The sequence below is a fragment of the Canis lupus genome, chromosome 33 (genome assembly GCF_011100685.1).
Source record: "Canis lupus familiaris isolate Mischka breed German Shepherd chromosome 33, alternate assembly UU_Cfam_GSD_1.0, whole genome shotgun sequence".
Lineage (NCBI taxonomy): Eukaryota > Metazoa > Chordata > Mammalia > Carnivora > Canidae > Canis > Canis lupus.
Window position 1 is genome coordinate 27214437 of NC_049254.1, and position 18585 is coordinate 27233021.

Below are 18585 nucleotides of genomic sequence, written 5' to 3' on the forward strand. Positions count from 1 at the left end.
GTGAGAGTGCAGAAGGCATTTTCAGGAGGCACTTGACCACACCTTGCTTTGCTATAAGATGAGCATTGCCAGGCAACCTTATTTCCCATCTTAACTTCTATCAGAAAAACACACTGCCAAAAACCGAAACCACAACAAACCACCCAGCATTGTAAGGCAAGGATCCTCAATCGTTTTCCGGCTTTCTTAGGTTTCCTCATCACTTACTTGACTAATCCCTCTTGTCCCTCTGTGGCCAGGCTGAGAGGGCTTTGGGTAAGCTTGACGACTGACTGGCAGGAAGAAGGACTTGTTGGAAGCCTCTTAGTATTATAATCGTCTCCTTCTCTTGCAAGTGCACTGCGGACAGCAGAAACAGAGTTTAAACCTATCAAAGAAAGGACTGGAGTCCGTGACAAAACTGAAACCCTTCCATCGTCTTACAAACACCACGTTCAGGCCAACTTAACTGCGAAAAATCACTAGACTCACTGGTCAGTATTTGAAATCCAGGCAGAGCACACACCAGTTTATTTTGAAATGCAACACAGGTCAGTAGTTTATGGGTACAACTTATTACCACATTGACATTATCAGGTAAAAACGCTTCCAAATGCATGCATAGAAAGTTAGCCATAGTCTTGGAACTCCTTATGTCTAAATATACAAAAAATACATTTAAATTATATAATTTTAGTGAATCAAAGACTTATAAAATTACAATTTTGGTTTTCACAACATAGAAAAAATACAAAAATGACTATTATATGTGGCTGTATGATTTTTTTTTTACCCAAATTTCAAAGGAGTAATAGGTACTGGTTTTGATGTTTTATCTAGAAACTCAGAACTGAAAATAACTTGCAGGTCGTAGCACATCATTGCCGATCTTCTGTTATAAATGAATAACCCAAACAAACCAGTAGAGAGGAGGGCACAATCTGCATGTGCCTCTTTATCTCTACACATCTTCTAAGCCCCTTTCTGTGGGAAGTTTGCTCCCGAGGAACACATTCTGTCTGGAAGGACAGTGCTTTATCCCATGACTAACTCTCCACGGTGCCTTTGATGATGGTCAGTATGTGTTAAATGAGTGATCACAACCTGAGCAAACGGAACCCAGCGAGATGCCGATTAGCAGCTTGTGTCTACAGAGCACTACTGCGCACCTCAAAGAATTCTCTCCTGGAAAATGGTCCCCGGGGGGCGGGGGGTGGGGAGTCTGAAACACCCAACCAGGTGGGTGGCGGGGCAGATGATACCTTTGACTACGTCCTGAAATGGAAACAGTCAGCCTAACAAAATAGCCACCGAACGCCACCTCGCACTTTGCAAGATGTGACCGTTGGTGGAGTTGGGTGTTCTCGATTCAGAAAAGACCACTAGCCCATCAAAGGAGGAATTAATTCAGGTTAGAGTTAAAGAAACCAGTTACTGAGAGGGGGGAATGAAGGACATGGCCCGGGCATACCTTACTTATCCGCCACCAGCCTTTTAAATGTTGATGGATCAAAATACACACTGGGGTGGAGACCCTTTCTCAGGAGGGAGTTGCTCGCTGTCTTCTTGCTGCCAAGGTTCAATCTGATGCAACACCACTGTTGGCGACAGACTGTTCTTCGTAACTAGTGACAGAGTCTAACAGAGAGGCCTGGATAAAACCCCCAATCCACTGATCCTGGAAAACCTACATTTTTCATCCCATCTTCTATGACTGTTCCAGAAATGACTGAAAAAAAAATCTTACCCAAACGAAGCAATAAGACTAATATAACTCAAATTGTTTCTATTTTACAGTAGAAATACATTTTGGAAAAAGAAAGAGAAAAACACATGAAAAATAATCTTTCCTCTATATTTAGTTTATGAAGTACAAGAACAGATTCTAATCTCAACATGCCCAAGTTAAGACTGCTGACTTGAAGCAGAATTTTAATGCTCAATTCAAAAATAATTTTATTATACATCTGCCTGCATTAAATTTGAGGCTCCATACTTTCTTCTCATTTTCATCTTAATTATCAGGCATCTATGAAAATAACATTTAAAAAATTAGTTTTCCATCATGACACTGTTCTAACTATGTAGTATGCTAGTAAGATAGGCTTTTAAAATTTCAAGTATCAACCATTAGAAAAAAAAAAAAAGACAAAAAAGAATCCACAAAGACCATCCTATGTTTAAAATCTAATGCAAATCTGAACTTGGGCTTTACATTTTCATTAACCCTTTCCTGAAGAGTCTTAAATGCACAGTTGAGCAATTAAATGGTATGAAGACACGGTGGTAATTAGACATGCCTACGTGACCAAAGTATTTCTTGGCTGCTCGAACACATGGAGATGACACTGCATTTAGCTCATGTCTGCCCAACCGGGACACTCTGCTGCCTCTGGGTTTACAGCTTGGTAGGAACTACACAGGACCATAAATCGGAAAAGTATCCCAACAGGAGAGTTGAATGAAATTGAAAAATAAAAGGGTGTAGGAACCTATTCCTGAACGTTCTTCAGGATTACATTTCTAAAGCGACACCTTCCATTGTGCTTCCAATGACAGATTCTCTGTCCCTGATGTGACTAGCCTGGCTTTGGGTCCATGAGTGAGAACAGCTACTGGTCGGTACATTACTCGGAAGTGTTTTGAGGATGATACGGGGAAAGGCACGTGTCATTTGCTTGTGACTGAGCTTTCCCTTTGTGAGAACTGTCACCGTGTTAGAACGTGACTGAGGCTGAGCCCTCGATAGGATAGGTTCTCGACGATGTAGACACACTTAAGTTCAAGCACGTTTCTTAGTGGCAAGTGGACATGACTGAACTGAAAACAAACCACAGGGTTCTAGCTGTTTTCAGATTATGGACACTACCCTAGGCTTCGCAGACATGCACCTTACACAACTCATTCACTAGATAGGAGGGGGTAGGTCCCAGCCATAACCTCGTAACATTCCAGAGAACAAGGTTTGCCACGTCAGAAATGCAGACTTTCCAGCATGCAGTCAAGCATTTGGAAGAGAGAATGCTGAACACACCGCAGTCTGAAACAACCCTCCTGCACGCTGGGCCTTCAGCGGGCACGACTTCACTACTCAGACTGTAACTCTCGACTACTTAGTGTTACAGATCTTAATTTAGCAGATACATGAAGGAAACAGGAGGATGGAAAATGCCAAATCCCTTTCCAGTGCCATCATAAATATTGGGAACTTCGGGTTGAAAGAGCATGCTGAAATGGACCGGCCAGGATGTTTTATGTAACACTTTCTGTTGTTGTTGTTGTTACTGTGTGGTGGTGGCGGCTGTTGTTGTTTAATAAAATCCCAGGCCTGTATGACACTGGATTTTGGTTTTTGTTTTATTATTTTTTTAATATTTTAAAAATAGTTCTTACTTATTTTCTATGAAACGTACTGGGAACTCAAAAAGTCTGCAGCATTTTTTTGTCACTGAAAAGTTTGTGTTTTGGGGGTGCGCAGAAAGCAGGAGCTATTCAAATTTCTTGTGTTCTTCAGTGTGAGAAAGGACCTTTCTTCTCTGGTGTATCATGTGGAAGTATAACTGGGGAAAAACTGTAAGAAAAGAAAGAATTGGTTAAGACCACTTACAACTGCATGTTGTATTTAAAGCACATGGACTTGAGGTCCTCTTTGACTCTGCTTTCTCATCCAGTATCCAAGGCAGGGAACATGGTGGGCTTGGGGAACGGGAGGAGCAATGCAGAGACTTACCTTTTCCTGTTTTAGCCGAAGGAGAAGGGTGGTACAGACGGGAGGGACAGGCGGTACCATCACTATGATTACCCATCAAGAGGCCACAGAGCTGCCAAATAACTCTCTACCCTCTCTCTTAGTGTCTTCACATTTATTCTCTGATTCTACAAGGAGGTGACTTCTAGTGATGGACCTGTCTACAGAGGAGGAATGCAAGCCCCAGAGAGGGTAGGTGACTTGCTGGGGGGTTCACAGCAAATTCTTGACAATTCTTGACCAGGCTCTGGGCTCCTGACACTCAGTCTAGTCCCTTCTGTCACCCAAGGGAATCTACCAAAAGTACTTCCTGAGAAACGTTGTTCCCTGAGTGGGAAGACTGATGAAGGGGAAGAAGGCCACGACATTTCATGTGAACATGAAGAAGCCAAACGTGGATGTAGAAAGTCCTTAGGAAAAGTAAGCTAATATCTTAGGCACTAGAGATTCTGCTCTTGGTCATTTTTTTTTCTTAAAGATTTTATTTTATAGGTTTTTATTTATTAGAGGGGGAGGGAAAGAGGGAGGGAGAAGGGGAGAGAGAGAGAGGGAGAGGGAGAGAGGGAGAGAAGGAGGGAGAGAGGGAGGGAGAGAGCGAGAGCGAGCACACCATCAGGTGGAGTGGCAGGCAGAGGAAGAAGCAGGCTCTCTGCTGATGCGGGGCTCAATCCCAAGATCCTGAGATCATGACCTGAGCTGAAGGTGGATGCTTAACCAACTGAGCCACCCATTTATTTGAGCAAGAGCAAGCGAGCGAGCGAGAGAGAGAGAGAGAGAGAGAGAGAGAGCAAAAGCAGGGGGGAGTGGCATAGGGAGAAGGAAAAACAGGCTCCCCACTGAGCCAGTAGCCCCATGTGGGGGCTCAATCCCACATGGACCCTGAGATCATGACCTGAGCTGAAGGCAGATGCATAACCAACTGAACCACGCCAGGTGCCCCTATTTATTTGAGAGAGAGAGAGAGAGAGAGCAAGCTCAGGCACAGGAAAGCTGGGGGAGTGGGGCAGGAAGGGAGAGGGAGAGAGAATCTGAAGTAGGCCCTACACCAACATGGAGCCCAAGAGCCACTCCATCTCACAACCCTGAGATCATGACCTGAGTGGAAACCGAGAGTTGGATGCCTAACCGACTGAGTCCCCTGTTCTTGGTCATTTCACAGATTACTTTAAAGAGTACTGGTTCTCAAATAAATGGGGTGGTTATCACCTCCCCAGGAGTATTTGGCAGTTGGGGGAGGGGACTATATTTGGAGGAGCGAGGTTACGGGCATTTAGCATGTGAGGCGAAAATGCCCAAATCTGCAATGTGTGACAGTTCCCCAAACTATTAACTGCCCCATCTGAATGTCCCCAGGATTCCTGCTGGGAAATGCCAGCTGAAGCTACCTGGCCTTCACAAGGTTATTGCGAACTGGGGGTTCAACAATATGGAACAGACTCCAGCCAGATGGCCTTAAATGTACAATATCCTTCCTTTCCTCCCTTCCCTTCTCAACAGCTCCAATCTGTATTTTGTAGGCAGTAACCTGTATTTCTGAGGAGGTAATTCCTACTACTTCCCTGACAGTTTCTTCTTCTTCTTTTTTTAAAGTAGGCCCCACACGCAGTGTGGAGCTCAATGTGTAGCTCAGACTCACAACCCTGAGGATCAAGACCGGAGCCGAAATCAAAGATTGGACGCCTAACTGACTGAGCCACCCAGGCGCCCCGACAGTTTCTTCCTTTTTAAATGGGTTCCAAGTTGGCCAAATTTCAAATTCTCCCAAAGTACTCCAAGACATCAGTGGGTGTGTGCACATAGATCTGATAAACTGCAGAGGAGGCTCCGATGCTGAACAGGGCTGCCATCCACTCTACCCGCTATTTGCAGGCAGGAAGTTATTCAGAGAAAAGACCCAGCTTGTGCATATAATTCAACAGGGAGAGAACTATTCTGGTATGAAAGCCAGAAAATTTGACAAGCTCTATAATCTAAAAACTGGAAGTAAAGATATAATTAAACCATAAGGAATGCTAATTGCAATCATTTAAAAATGTGGGGCCAGTCATATTTCTATAGATAAACTTTAGTAAAGGAAAACTTTGTGGCAAAGTACACTAAGGACTTTTCCACTGGTTGCAGGGGTGGTTGAAGCTTCACTGCTAGTTCAGAGGGTGTGAGGAAGGATGACCTAGAAGGCCATTCACCAGGCCCTTGGTGGCAGTTAAAGCAAGATGGGAGAGCATCCTCATCCCCACAGGCAAGGGCCTACTGGCTACCAAGAGGACCAGAGGTCAGAAATGGAGGGTAGGGATGGCCCTTTTAACTTTTTACAACTTCAGAAGTTTCTCAGTCCCCAAGCAAAGGAATGTATGAGGGAGGCCAGGGGAATGGGGGTACTTGGGCTGGAGGTTCTCTACAATTCTGGTAATGACCCCTTGGTGACCAGAGCTTGGGTGACACTGTCACCATCTGAATTACCCACATGTTTAGACTGGACCCAACTATTATGGCTGGAACAATTCCAGATACATGGCTACTATTTTTTTTTAAAGATTTATTTATTTATTCATGAGAGACACACACACAGAGAGAGAGGCAGAGACACAGGCAGAGGGAGAAGCAGGCTCCATGCAGGGAGCCCGATGTGGGACTCGATCCTGGGTCTCCAGGATCAGGCCCTGGGGTGAAGGTGTCACTTAAACCGCTGAGCCACCCAGGCTGCCCCATGGCTACTATTTTTAACCATGGGCTACAATGAAGAAAAACCCCAAGAGAATCTTGACCTGACAACATGCTATCCTCAATTCTACCCTCTGCTCTCCCAGTCCAGGACACATGGAATGGAGATGGCCGCTGTGCACGTGAGTGCTGCAGTAGGGGTGGGGGTTTCTCCACGGAGAGGAAAACTTGGAGGCTGAGAGCAAATGGAAATGCTCTGCCTAAGGCAAGTTTTTTCTCAGTCTCTTTAAAAATCTGAGGTGTGCTTATGGTTACTGACAATCTAGAGAGTGCTCAGCATCTTAGTGTCCTCACCCGACGTCAGTGTTTCTCATTTTTCAGGGTTTTTTTTTTTTTTTTTTTTTTAAATCCCCACCCCTACTGGGTGGTAAAAGCCTAGTTTTACCAATTTGGAAGCAGGAAATGTAGACAGGACTTAGATGTCTACTGAGTCCCATAGATACTATACATACTGCAGCTGCAGTGAAGTGGGAGAGGAGCACCTTGTAAAGGATTCCAAAGCACCCCAAAACAGGAAACTCTTAGGGCCATGGCTCAGGGGCCACAATTTGGGCTACATGTGCAACAATGCAACAGTTGGGACCATAAAGAAAGGCTGTTACTTTGTATAATACATGTATCTCACCAACTTCCCATTAAAGATGAAAAGAAACTTAAGTTGTGGAAAGAAAACCAAATTTGGTAAAGGAGACTGGATGTCAACAGCAACCCCTCTTAACTCTGCATTTTCTTCTTATAAATACAAAGTTTTGGAAAGTTGGAAATGTGCTGCTGGCTGGAGTGAACTGTACAAACTGGTCTCAATATTAACAACCTAAACAACTAAAAACATCCAGGGCCACTGGCTGAGGCTGAGGCTGAAAGCATAATGAGTGCCAGCAGACACAAATGATTTGTAGCACAAGATACGGTCTGGGCTATCATCTTGAGCCTGAGTGTGGAGTCAGGGATTTGGAGAAAATCTGTCCATCTTTATTTGAAATCAACCCCTTTTCTTGGTCTATAGGAATTAAACTGTCTTAAGGAAGCACGAATATAGACTTGAACCAAGTGAAGTTCTTACCAAAAGGACGCTGAGAACCAAAGAAGGGGAAGGAACCACGGTAAAGAAAGCCAACTTTGGTTGAGAACACCGCCCCCCTCCCCTGCTTTGTTTTCTCTTCTTTCTCACTCTGAAGGCCCAGAAAGAAAGTCCCACAGAACGGGGATTGTTTTCCTTCAGGAATCCTATCACTAGGGAAGACTGCCTGTGCCTGTCCTGGCCCCTTAACTAGACCAAGGTGGGGGGAGGCAGAGGCCAAAGACTGGGCGCTCACTGGTTGGCCATCAGAGCACAAAAAACCTAGGAGGTACCCAGAGACTCAGGCTGTCCTGGAGAGCCGCCCCAGGAATGAAGACTTTCCTTCTCTGGCAGACTAAGAGCTCAGAGCAACTCTGAGGTAGGGGCCCCAGATTTCTGCCAATGTGGCAGCACCCTACTATTGGTTTGACTTTATTACACCCTCCCTGCTCCTCTTCCAGTTATCCAATCTGGCATCTACCTCTCATTCATTCAAACTTTAAGCTGATTTTATTTATTTATTTATTTATGTATGTATGTATGTATGTATTTATGTATTTATTAAAAGATTTTATTTATCACACACAGAGAGAGAGAGAGAGAGAGAGAGAGAGAGAGAGAGAGAGGCAGAGACGACACAGGCAGAGGGAGAAGCAGGCTCCATGCAGGGAGCCCAATGTGGGACCTGATCCTGGGGCTTCAGGATCACGCCCCGAGCTGAAGGCAGGTGCTAAACCACCGAGCTATCCAGGGATCCCTTGATTTTATTTTATTAAAGATTTTATTTGAGAGAGAGAGTATGCGCTCAAATGCGGGGAGACGGGGGCAGGCAGAGGGAGAGGGAGAAGCAGACTCCCTACAGGGAGCCCAACACGGGGCTCGATCCCAGGACCCTGGGATCATGGCCTGAGCCGAAAGCAGATGCTTAACTGACTGAGCCACTCAGGTGGCCCCTTATGCTGATTTTTAATAAATCCTGTGGTGCCCACTGGGATAATATGTGTTACTCTGGGTGTGGCAAAACTGCAACTGAGAATTATTGCTCTAGAGAGTGGAAAATGAAACTCTAAGGGGACAAAACAAAAAAGATGAACAACCGTAAGCTAATTTTTTATTAAATTTCTTGACTCTTCTCTATTGATGTTTTCTTTAGAAAGCAACTATCTTTTTCAATTTGAAGAGAAAGGGCCTTTGGCCATCATGGTTCCAGCACCAGAGAGGAGGCCTTGATAATTAATAAGGAAGGGAAAATGAATCATTAAGCAGAACTGCTGTTCAAGAATTCCTCCAAGATAAACGCTCACATGAAATCTGGATGTAGTTTTTTTCTCACAATGCATGAAATGTGATTTTCCACAGAAGGACACAAACATGTCGCTTACGATTGTTCGGATGATTCATTCAGTTCATGCTGTGGGCTGGAGAAAAATCCAACCTTCCTATCTGAATTTAACCTGAGGTTTAGGGAAGAATATAGCATCTTATAGACCAAAATAAGATTCACAGTCACAATGGCTACAGAAATAGCTCAATGAGAAAAAACTTTAACTTCATATGTCTTCGGGTAGAACAAAATCCTTTTGGGTATGTGAAAATCAATCCCAGGATTTTAAGTGAATAGCAGAATTCGAATAAAGGACTAAACAACTCTTCCTCAGCAAACAGGACTCACTTCACAGAAGCCTCAGAAATGGCCATTTCTCCTTGTTACTGAGTACACTGATAGGCACTTTTGATTATCTGTATTTAAACCTTTAGCAGTACTATTAAAATAATTGGAAACTGTTCTGAAGAGAACATAATGTCCTGTTTGGATGATGTTAGTGCATATTTCCAAACAAGAAAATAAGAAATATAGAAAAAAAATCTATTTTTATTTTGTTATTTGTTTCTAGTTCACTATTGATACCTTAAAAATGAAGTAACTGTCTATTCTGATATAATGAAAATGCAAAAATATCTTTACAATGTTTCCCAAATACCATAATAAGCCATTCTCAAGAAACAGAAAAAGTCAAGGTAAGGTCTTTAATGGCCTTTTTTGCTTTGCACTCAGTGCGATCCCCCAATAGGTAGTTCACCTTTCCTGGTATTCACTGTTTCAAACCCACACACGGAGAAGGGCTGCACTGTGGCAGCTGTATTGAGAAGCGTTCATCTTTATTCGACTAGTACCAGAGAAAATCCCCTCTGCAGTCAGCACTCAATAAAAACCAAAGCATTCCCAATAAATTAGATTTACGTTTACTTGGATATGGTATAAAATCATCTAGAAACATTTGACTCTAGTTATTGTAGAGCCAATTTTAAAAACGTAAATAAATATATGCGTTAATTGTTTACTTACTTGGAATGTAGGAGATCATTATCAGAATTAGGAATGCATAATAGTCAAAGGAGAAATTGTATTTGTTAGGTAAACTGATGGAGTACAGGCCAGCCTGTCTGACAAAGGGCAAAGCAGCATATATGGTGAGCAGTTCTCCTGACACTCCCATTGGGTACAGCACAATGAAAAGTGTGTACCTGAAATAAAACAAAATATTCATGACTGAGACTCCAAGACAGCGTTAATAAAAAGATACCCCGCCCCCCACATCAGTACTTGTCTTTCAGGAAGCTATAGTTTCTACATTTTCCTATTTACCCACTGTTTGTTTCTTTCCTTTTAAGCCCAACATGGGGGCTTGAACTCATAACCCTGAGATCAAGAGTCGTGTGCTCTACTGACTGAAGCCAGCCAGGTGCCGCTTCTTACCCACTATTTAAATTCAGGTTTTACAAGCCAGTTTTTCAAAAGGGCCTATAGCAGGTACATCTCTGAATGTTCTAAGATAAAATAAATGTGTTTGGTCAGCCTCAAAATTTGGCCCAACTAAATAAATAAATATGGTTTATAGAAGGGTCCTGCTCTGTGGCAGAGGTGGGAGTTGGGCTGGGGGCTTTGCAAAGAGTTGGTGGGGGAGGTGCTGGAGCATGTGTATAGGGATTCCTACACATTGTAGGGATTCATCCCTACAATGAACACCAAGTCTGGTCTGTGGACTGAAAAGAACAGAACATCCAGTGTGCTTATCTGCTACCATTAGTCCAATGTCTATACCTATTATTGTGAAAAATGAAACAGATGCTAATTTTAAAAACCTTCAAAAATTCCCAATAGCTTTTGGTCACTGTATAATTTTTCAATGATAATAATAATAATAAAACCCCACAACCACTATTACCAGGGGAATCCACACAGTTTTTTTTTTTCACCTCAAAAAGTTCTCTAATGTTTCAAAAAGAATTCAGAGAGAAGTTCATCATATGAAACATTATGGAAATCATTCTGAGGTGTAAGTATTGCTAAAGAAACTATCAGCTCAGATTTTAAAGAAGCTCTGGCTCTTTGTGGCTCAGCGAGCATTCTGGGCTCCAAACTTCCAGGTGCACAAATTTGCTGAGAAATCGGTGACAAAGAACGGAAGCCATGTTTCTGTGTTCCTGGGCGCTGCCAACTTCAGCTCTGCTAAAGGGGATGGTGGACCGGGAAGATTCTTCCATTGGCCACGGGCAACCACACACAACCACGGACAAAAGAATCCTTCTCCACTGTGAAGATCAGGGCTTGGCCAACCTACTCTCCCTGTAACAGGAGATGCTCCCACAATGCCTGCCCAGGTTGGCTAGCAACTGCCATCTCTTCCCATCCTTCCCCTTTCCTAATAAAACTGTGTACTGGAAAAAGAAAGTACAGAAAACTGTGTACTTGAAATGTTGGAAACAAGTGGTTTTAGGTCTCTAATTTAGTCACCAGACTCCTATATTGTCTGGGCACCACCATTTTCCTTCTATGAAAAGGAGGCACTTGAGCCCCAACGACAATTTTGATCCTTTTGCTTTGTCACTCTCACCACAGTCCTCTCCAATTCAGAAAACCGCTCATAACCATCTCATGAATTAGCTCAGATAAACAGATGCACTGTCAGCCTTTTCCCCAATTCATAAGTAAGATTACTGGTAAAAATGATCAAAGCAAAATAAAATTGCTGACAAGATAAAACCACATGTAATGTTGGTTATTAATTAAAAATTAAGAATCATAGCTCTTTGGCAAAATGGAGATTAGGAGAACGGGACTTGGTCCAAAAAACATAATGGCAGGGGCTCCTCAGCAAAATTTGACATGAACAAAAAGGGATTACATCAAATCTCTATTGAATAATTTAAATAATCGATCCAATAAAAATACTTATTTAAAACTAAAGTGTTTCTATTAATCAAACTTAAGCAGTGTCCCTTATCCTGATGAAATCCACAGACCAGTCTCAATCATCAATCCCAACTCCTGTCTCATACAATTAAAAAAAAAAAAAAAAAAAAAAAAAAAGAAGTACAGATGACATCATACAGCTTTATTTTTAGGAGACTGGAGGCAATATTTAGCAATAAAGGACAAATACAGTGATGGATCATTTCAAAAGCTCATCTTCATCCCATGTACTTTACCTGGCCCATTTGATGAGGTAAGGCAGATGGTTTAATAGGCTGAAAGTATAAAAGGAGTAACGGATAATTTCTGTGATGGTCCAGGCAATAACAAACAGGAGGACACTGTCTTCACTCTGTACCTGAAGGAAATGAAAAACAAAAGCAAAAGCAAACACATAAAACATTTTAACGAAGAAGCACTCTCCGTGCGCAGTGCCAGCCCCCCGCGCCCTTGCAGAGCTTGGGGGCGGGGGTGGCAGTAAGCAAGTGGCCACAGCACAGGCTAGCTGGCCACATACAGGAACACGTGCCGACGACAACTGTGTAGAGCTAAGTGATTAGGGACAAGGGAGAAGAACTCAGCTTGCTGAGGAGTAAGGGAGGCAGGAACAGGAATTACACAGATGAGTGAGTTTTGTGTGTGGGTCTCCTGTGGAGAATGTGGACTGATGTTGGTGGGAGCCAAGACTAGTTAGATAAGAAGACAGAAGGTGGAAAGCTTGGGGGTTTTGTCCATTGATAAGAATTTTAATTTGATTTGCATGACAACTAAGAATTTGAACATTTCACAGAAGGGGAAGGTGGTGACTGAAACACAGCTGAAGATGAGGCTAATTCCCTGGGTAGGACGAATTCAAGTGAGGGAAGAAGAGCCAGAGACCGCCTGAAAGGCAGGGCCCATGTATGCCCTCCCACTCTTGACTTCTTCCCCCAGATGAAGCTTGGTTTAACTTAAAAATTAAAAATGCAGGACGCCCAGGTGGCTCAGTGGTTGAGTGTCTGCCTTTGGCTCAGGACCTAATCCCGGATTCCCAGGATCGAGTCCCACATCGGGCTCCCTGCATGGAGCCTGCCTCTCCTCCCTCTGCCTGTGTCTCTGCCTCTTTTTCTGTGTCTCTCATGAATAAATAAATAAAATCTTTATTAAAAAAAGTTAGAAATGCTTCCATGCTGACCACAGGAGGGGCAGAAAGCCAGAAGAGCTCTGGAATTTCCAAATTCCTTGGAATTGCTTTTACGCTGCAAACGCAAGGAACTTTAAGCCAGCCAGCCCTCTAGGTGATTGTTAGGGGCCGATGCCTTGGACTGCAAATCTCACATGGACACGTACTTCTGCCACCCTGGCATTTGCTTGGTGCCTCCGCCAGCCCCCTAGCCAGCTTTACGATGGTTCTGGTAGGCTTGAAGGCCAGTAACTAGAAACTACCTCGCACTCAATCCACTCACGTTTTCTTGGATCCGAAACAGGTAGAGAGTTGGGTGTTGCTAAGAAATTCCACTGAGTGAACATAGCAGATTTTGACAAGATGGATCTTCTCCGTCTCATTCCTAACACCTAATACAAGAAAGGTGCAGCATTCTAACCTTAACTTTTCTTCTTTGCATTTGCAATGTGAACAGTTTTTAGCACTTATATTCTTCCTCAGAAAGTGTACATGGAGCGATCCACCTACACAATAAAGTAACTAGTCATTTACATATCTATTAACTAAATTGCTCTGACAAAGAATTTCATAAATGCATAGTTACTAATCCCTAAAAATAATAAGAATTTTACATTGTCAAGAGCAAGAGTACTTTTTGTTTTCCTGGTGCTCTTAGCCAAAGTGAAACCTAAACACCTCTGAAGCTTTCATGTTTTATTTTTCAGTCTGTCCCTAAATCCTTGCTTTAAAACCCATCTATACTAAAACATAATTTCAGAGCACATTTTGCTTTTTGATGTATTTTGTAATCCTCTTCATCTGAAGGAGGTATATTTTACAGCTATGAGATGAAGCCTTGCTTAAAGACCTCTGGGTTGCAATAGGAAGTTCTTCCAATATTTTGCATTCTAATCATCTTGAAAGCAGGGAATGTGTTTTATTCATCTTCTGAGTCCCAAAAGCACTTTGTGCTTTTCACAAGTAGAAGCTCAATAAATGTTTGTGGAGCAAACAAATTCAATTCTCATCAGGTCACTCCAAGACTAAGTTCCTGCTTTTGATACCTGATATTAGTTTCTGTGCAGTCTTAAGTAGCCTTCAGAAAGACACGTAAGAAACAAACACCCCCCCAAACCTTACACTTTGATCCAGCGTAATCTGACTCATTCCTCACTCCCCACCCCCAAGTTAGACTTGAACCAAAAGAACCCTAATAAGCTCAGACTCTGGCTGAATTTGTAAAAGCAGCTGCTCCCAGAGCCCAGCTGTGAAGACCATGTTATAATTTTAAAAAGACAGGGACTCCTGGGTGGCTCAATGGTTGAATGTTCGCCTTTGGCTCAGGGCATGATCCCGGGGTCCTGGGATTGTGTCCCCCATCAGACTCCCCAAGGAGAGCCTGCTTCTCCCTCTGCTATGTCTCTGCCTCTCTGTGTCTTTCATGAATAAGTAAATAAAATCTTAAAAAAATTTTTTTAAAAAGACAGAATAGGGGAAATGGCCATTTCACAGAAATGATATCTTTAGATCAATAGGAAATACAACAGTATTATTAAGAAAGGACTTGGGAAGGGGCGCCTGGGTGGTTCAGTCAGTTAAGCGCCAACTTTTGATTTCAGCTCAGGTTATTTTTTTTTAAGTATTTATTTATTTACTCATGAGAGAGACATACACACACAGAGAGAGAGAGGCAGAGACACAGGCAGAGGGAGGAGCAGGCTCCATGCAGGGAGCCCGACGTGGGCCTCGATCCTGGGTCTCCAGGATCATACCCTGGGCTGAAGGTGGCGCTAAACCGCTGAGCCACCCGGGCTGCCCCTCAGCTCAGGTCTTGATGTTAGGGTCATGAGTTCAAGTCCCATACTGGGTTCCACACTGGGTGTGGAGCCTACTTAAATAAACAACAACAAAAACAAGGGACTTGGGTAAAGCTGGAGATCAAGCTTATTTGATTCGCAATTGTCCAATGACACAAAATAGCGGCAGAATGTAATGAGTTGAAGCTAGTAAGATCAATGTTCTCAAATGGATATGTGTACACCCGTCTTCATAAGAGTATTATTCACAATAGCCTGAAGGTGGAATCAGCCCAAATGCCCATCAGCAGTTCAATCCATAAACATAATGTGGTCTATACATGCAATGACATTAGTCTTAAAAAGTAAGGGAGTTCGGACACATGCTACAATCTGGGCGAACCTTGAACGCAGTTTGCTAAGTGAAATTAGCCAGTCACAAAAGGACAATGATCTCACACATATAGTACCCAGAACAGTCAGATTTAGGGAGACACACAGTAGAAGCAGAGGGTTGCAGGGGCTGGGGAGGGGGTCAGGAAATAGGGAATAAACGTTTAATGGGGGGTAGAGTTTTGGTTTGGGAAGATGAAAAATGTTCTGGAGACAGATGGTGCTGATGATTATACAACCATGGCAATGTACTTACTGCACATGAACATACACTTAAAAATGGTTAAAATGGTAAATTTTGTTACCACAACAAAAAAACCCAGTAAGATAAGATTTAACCAGGTTAACTATAAAGTTACCGCCACCACAACAAAAAACCAGAAACAAAAGTTACCACAACAAAAAACCCTGGTAAGATTAAGATTTACCAAGGTTAACTGTGAAGTTATACATGATTCAGCTACAACAAAATGACTCCGTTATAGGATGAGGAAGACCTAGCTTATGAATCTAAGAGATGAGGAGTTTTTGATGAACCACAAGCTTCATATGTGCCAACAGGGTGCAGGTGGTTGTTCAAATGACCGACCAAACAACCACGCAAGCAAGCAACCAGTATCTGTCCACATCGATAGTCTCATCCCAATGATTCCATTCCACATAGATGAGATCCCACCCAGGGATCAGAGTAGGTTGTAAGAACCCTTGAACTAGCAAAGCTTACTTTGGAAAAGGAGAGGGTTAACTACTTTAAAATATGCAAATGACATAAGACTAATGGCAGACTTAATAGGAGTAAAATACAGTTCAAAATAAGAACTGTACAAACCAGATGACTAATAAAACAGGCCCTGCGTGAGGCTGTGTGCTCCCAGACCCAGGACACAGCCAAACTGAGGCTGCTCAGGACAAAGTCCTGTGAAGGGTGGAAGGCTGACTGGACAGGGCCGCTGAGGGCCTCCAGCTGCTGTTCTTTAGAGAAGGATGTGCACATAACCTGTACGTGGGAAAGGCATGAAACTCTGGCTAACACTAACTTCCTTGCATAAGTGGAAATTTTTTTAGTTGGAAAAAAAAATGAGCAGAGACTTTAAATAGTACTTCTTAAAAATAATGTTTCTTTGTCAAAGAAGGTGAGAGAAGAGAGAGTAACTTAAAGACCTCCCTTCGTAATTGATTGCTGAGGGCATACCGTGGGGACAGCTCCCTGGCTTTATATTCCCTGTGAGGTCTTCAGGGTTCCAGGGCTGCTCCTCTCAGTTGGTTTTCTTCAGCCACTGACACAGGTCTGCACACAAGACAGGTGTGGAATCTGTGCCCTTTAGCTTGAGTGATATACCTTCTATTTTCTTTATTTTTATTTTTGAAAGCAGGAGTTGAGAACATTTTTCTAGCAAGTGGGGAGCCTCCTTTCTATCAAGGGTCAGTGACTCAGAGAAAAAGGATCAACAAGGCTTTAAAAAAAAATCAAACAGCCAGTTTAGCTTTGGAGGGGTTAAGGTCTAGGATTATAAGTTCAACCCAGGGGCACCTGGGTGGCTCAGTCAGTTAAGCAAGTGTCTGCCTTCAGCTCAGGTCATGATCTCAGGGTCCTGGGGTCAGGCCTTTGCATCAGGTTCCCTGCTCAGTGGAGAATCTGCTCCCCTCTCTCCCCCTGCTCTTCCACCCCCCATGCATGAGTGCTCTTTCTCTCTCTCTCAAAGGATAAATAAGATCTTAAAAAAAAAAACAGTTCAATCCAGTTACTTTTTAAATCAGGAACAAGAAGCACATTATTAATTATCAAGAATAAGAGGCTTAATATGCCCGCACAAAGATGTACTGGCAAAGGGACACATAACATTACCCAGAACGACTAAAAAGTAAAAACCACCCAAATCTCCAGCAACTGGTAAGTGGATAAACAAAATGTGACATAATCCATACAATGGAATACTATTTGGCCACACAAAGGAAAGAAATACTGATACATGCTACAACACAGACGAACTTCAAAAACTCGATCTGCAAATGATCTCTGCAAATGATCTTTTTATACAAAACTTGCAGAAAAGGCAAATCTAGAGACAGCAGATTATTGGTTGCCAGGGGCTGGGTGTGGGAACGGGAATGAGCTTTTAAAGGGCATGAGGGGAACGCCTGGGTGGCTCAGTGATTTAGCGCCTGCCTTTGGCTCAGGCCGTGATCCTGGAGTCCCAGGATCGAGTCCCACATCGGGCTTCCCACATGGAGCCTGCTTCTCCCTCTGCCTGGGTCTCTGCCTCTCTCTCTGTGTGTCTCTCATGAATAAATAAATATAGAAAAAAAAAGGGCATGAGGATCACAGTGAGGTGACAGAAATGCTCTAAAACTGGATTATGGTGACCGTTACACAACTAGGAAAATTTACTAAAGAGCACCTAAAATGGAGAGTTTGATGGTATGTAAATTACACCTCCATAAAGTTGTTTTTCTAAAAAGAATATTTTAAAAATTTTTTAAAAAGTAATCTCTGCCCAATGTGGGGCTTGAACTCATGACCTGCAGATCAAGAGTCACACCCTCTACCAATGGAGTAAGCCAGGCACCCCAATGTTTATGTTATTGCCTTTTTTTTTTTTTAAAGATTTTACTTATTTATTCATGAGAGACACAGAGAGAGAGAGAGGGGCAGAGACACAGGCAGAGGGAGAAGCAGGCTCCATGCAGGGAGCCCGACGTGGGACTCGATCCCGGGTCTCCAGGATCACGCCCTGGGCCAAAGGAGGTGCTCAACCGCTGAGCCACCTGGGCTGCCCGATTGTTATTGCCTTTTAAGAGAAAAGGAGGCATTTGGGGCAAAAGGGGGGCAGAGATAAAGGATTATTATCAAGGTTTACAAAAGAAAGGAGGGAGACAAGGGGTTGGTTGCCGAAAATGTCTTGAAGCCATGCTTCAAAGCTGCATCTTCACGATCAGGACACAGATGAGGGAGTGGGCGCAGGGCCCGCCAGGAACCCTTCCTCTGCCAGGTGCCTGAGCCACGTACCGGACCCCCCGCGCTGCAGAAGGCAGGTTTCCGGCCCGGCTCTACGAGGGAGGAGGCGCTGGGTGTGGGCGGCTTGTGTAATTTAGCCAAGGGAGTTTACACAGAAATTCAAGCTGGAGAAACAAATGGGCGCAAGAGAAAAACCTTTACACACAAATAGCATCATATGTTTGACTTTAAAAGGCTCAGGGAGTATCAGTACATGAAAAGCTGTCATTTTTATTACATTCAAAGAAAAGCAGATGGTGCCACATAAGAAAATCACTATTGTAGAACCCCCATCCTCCTTAGCATTTCGGAACCCACTGCTTACCACTCGGGTTCTTTCAAAGAAATCCCCTGCTCGTGCTTTATGGGAACTGTTCTTTCCTCTTCTTAATATCCCCTTCATTTGTGAAGAGAGGAGATTTTGGTAAAATCTAAGAGGCGAGGAGTAGAGTCTGTTTTTGGCAGAGCTCTGAGGAGTATGTTTCTCTTAAGTC

General features: G+C 43.2%; 1 protein-coding gene across 1 annotated transcript in view; it reads right to left on the minus strand.

Moving 5' to 3' along the window:
- Window positions 1-474: 474 nt before the first annotated feature.
- The window catches only part of HACD2 (3-hydroxyacyl-CoA dehydratase 2), a 111591-nt gene continuing 93480 nt past the window's right edge, over window positions 475-18585 (minus strand). The window contains exons 5-7 of the mRNA XM_038583056.1: window positions 12000-12121; window positions 9856-10034; window positions 475-3550 (exon numbers count right to left, since the gene is read on the minus strand). Of these exons, the coding sequence (XP_038438984.1) occupies window positions 3468-3550; window positions 9856-10034; window positions 12000-12121 (384 nt within the window). The 3' untranslated portion in view covers window positions 475-3467. The remainder of the gene's footprint in view (window positions 3551-9855; window positions 10035-11999; window positions 12122-18585) is intronic.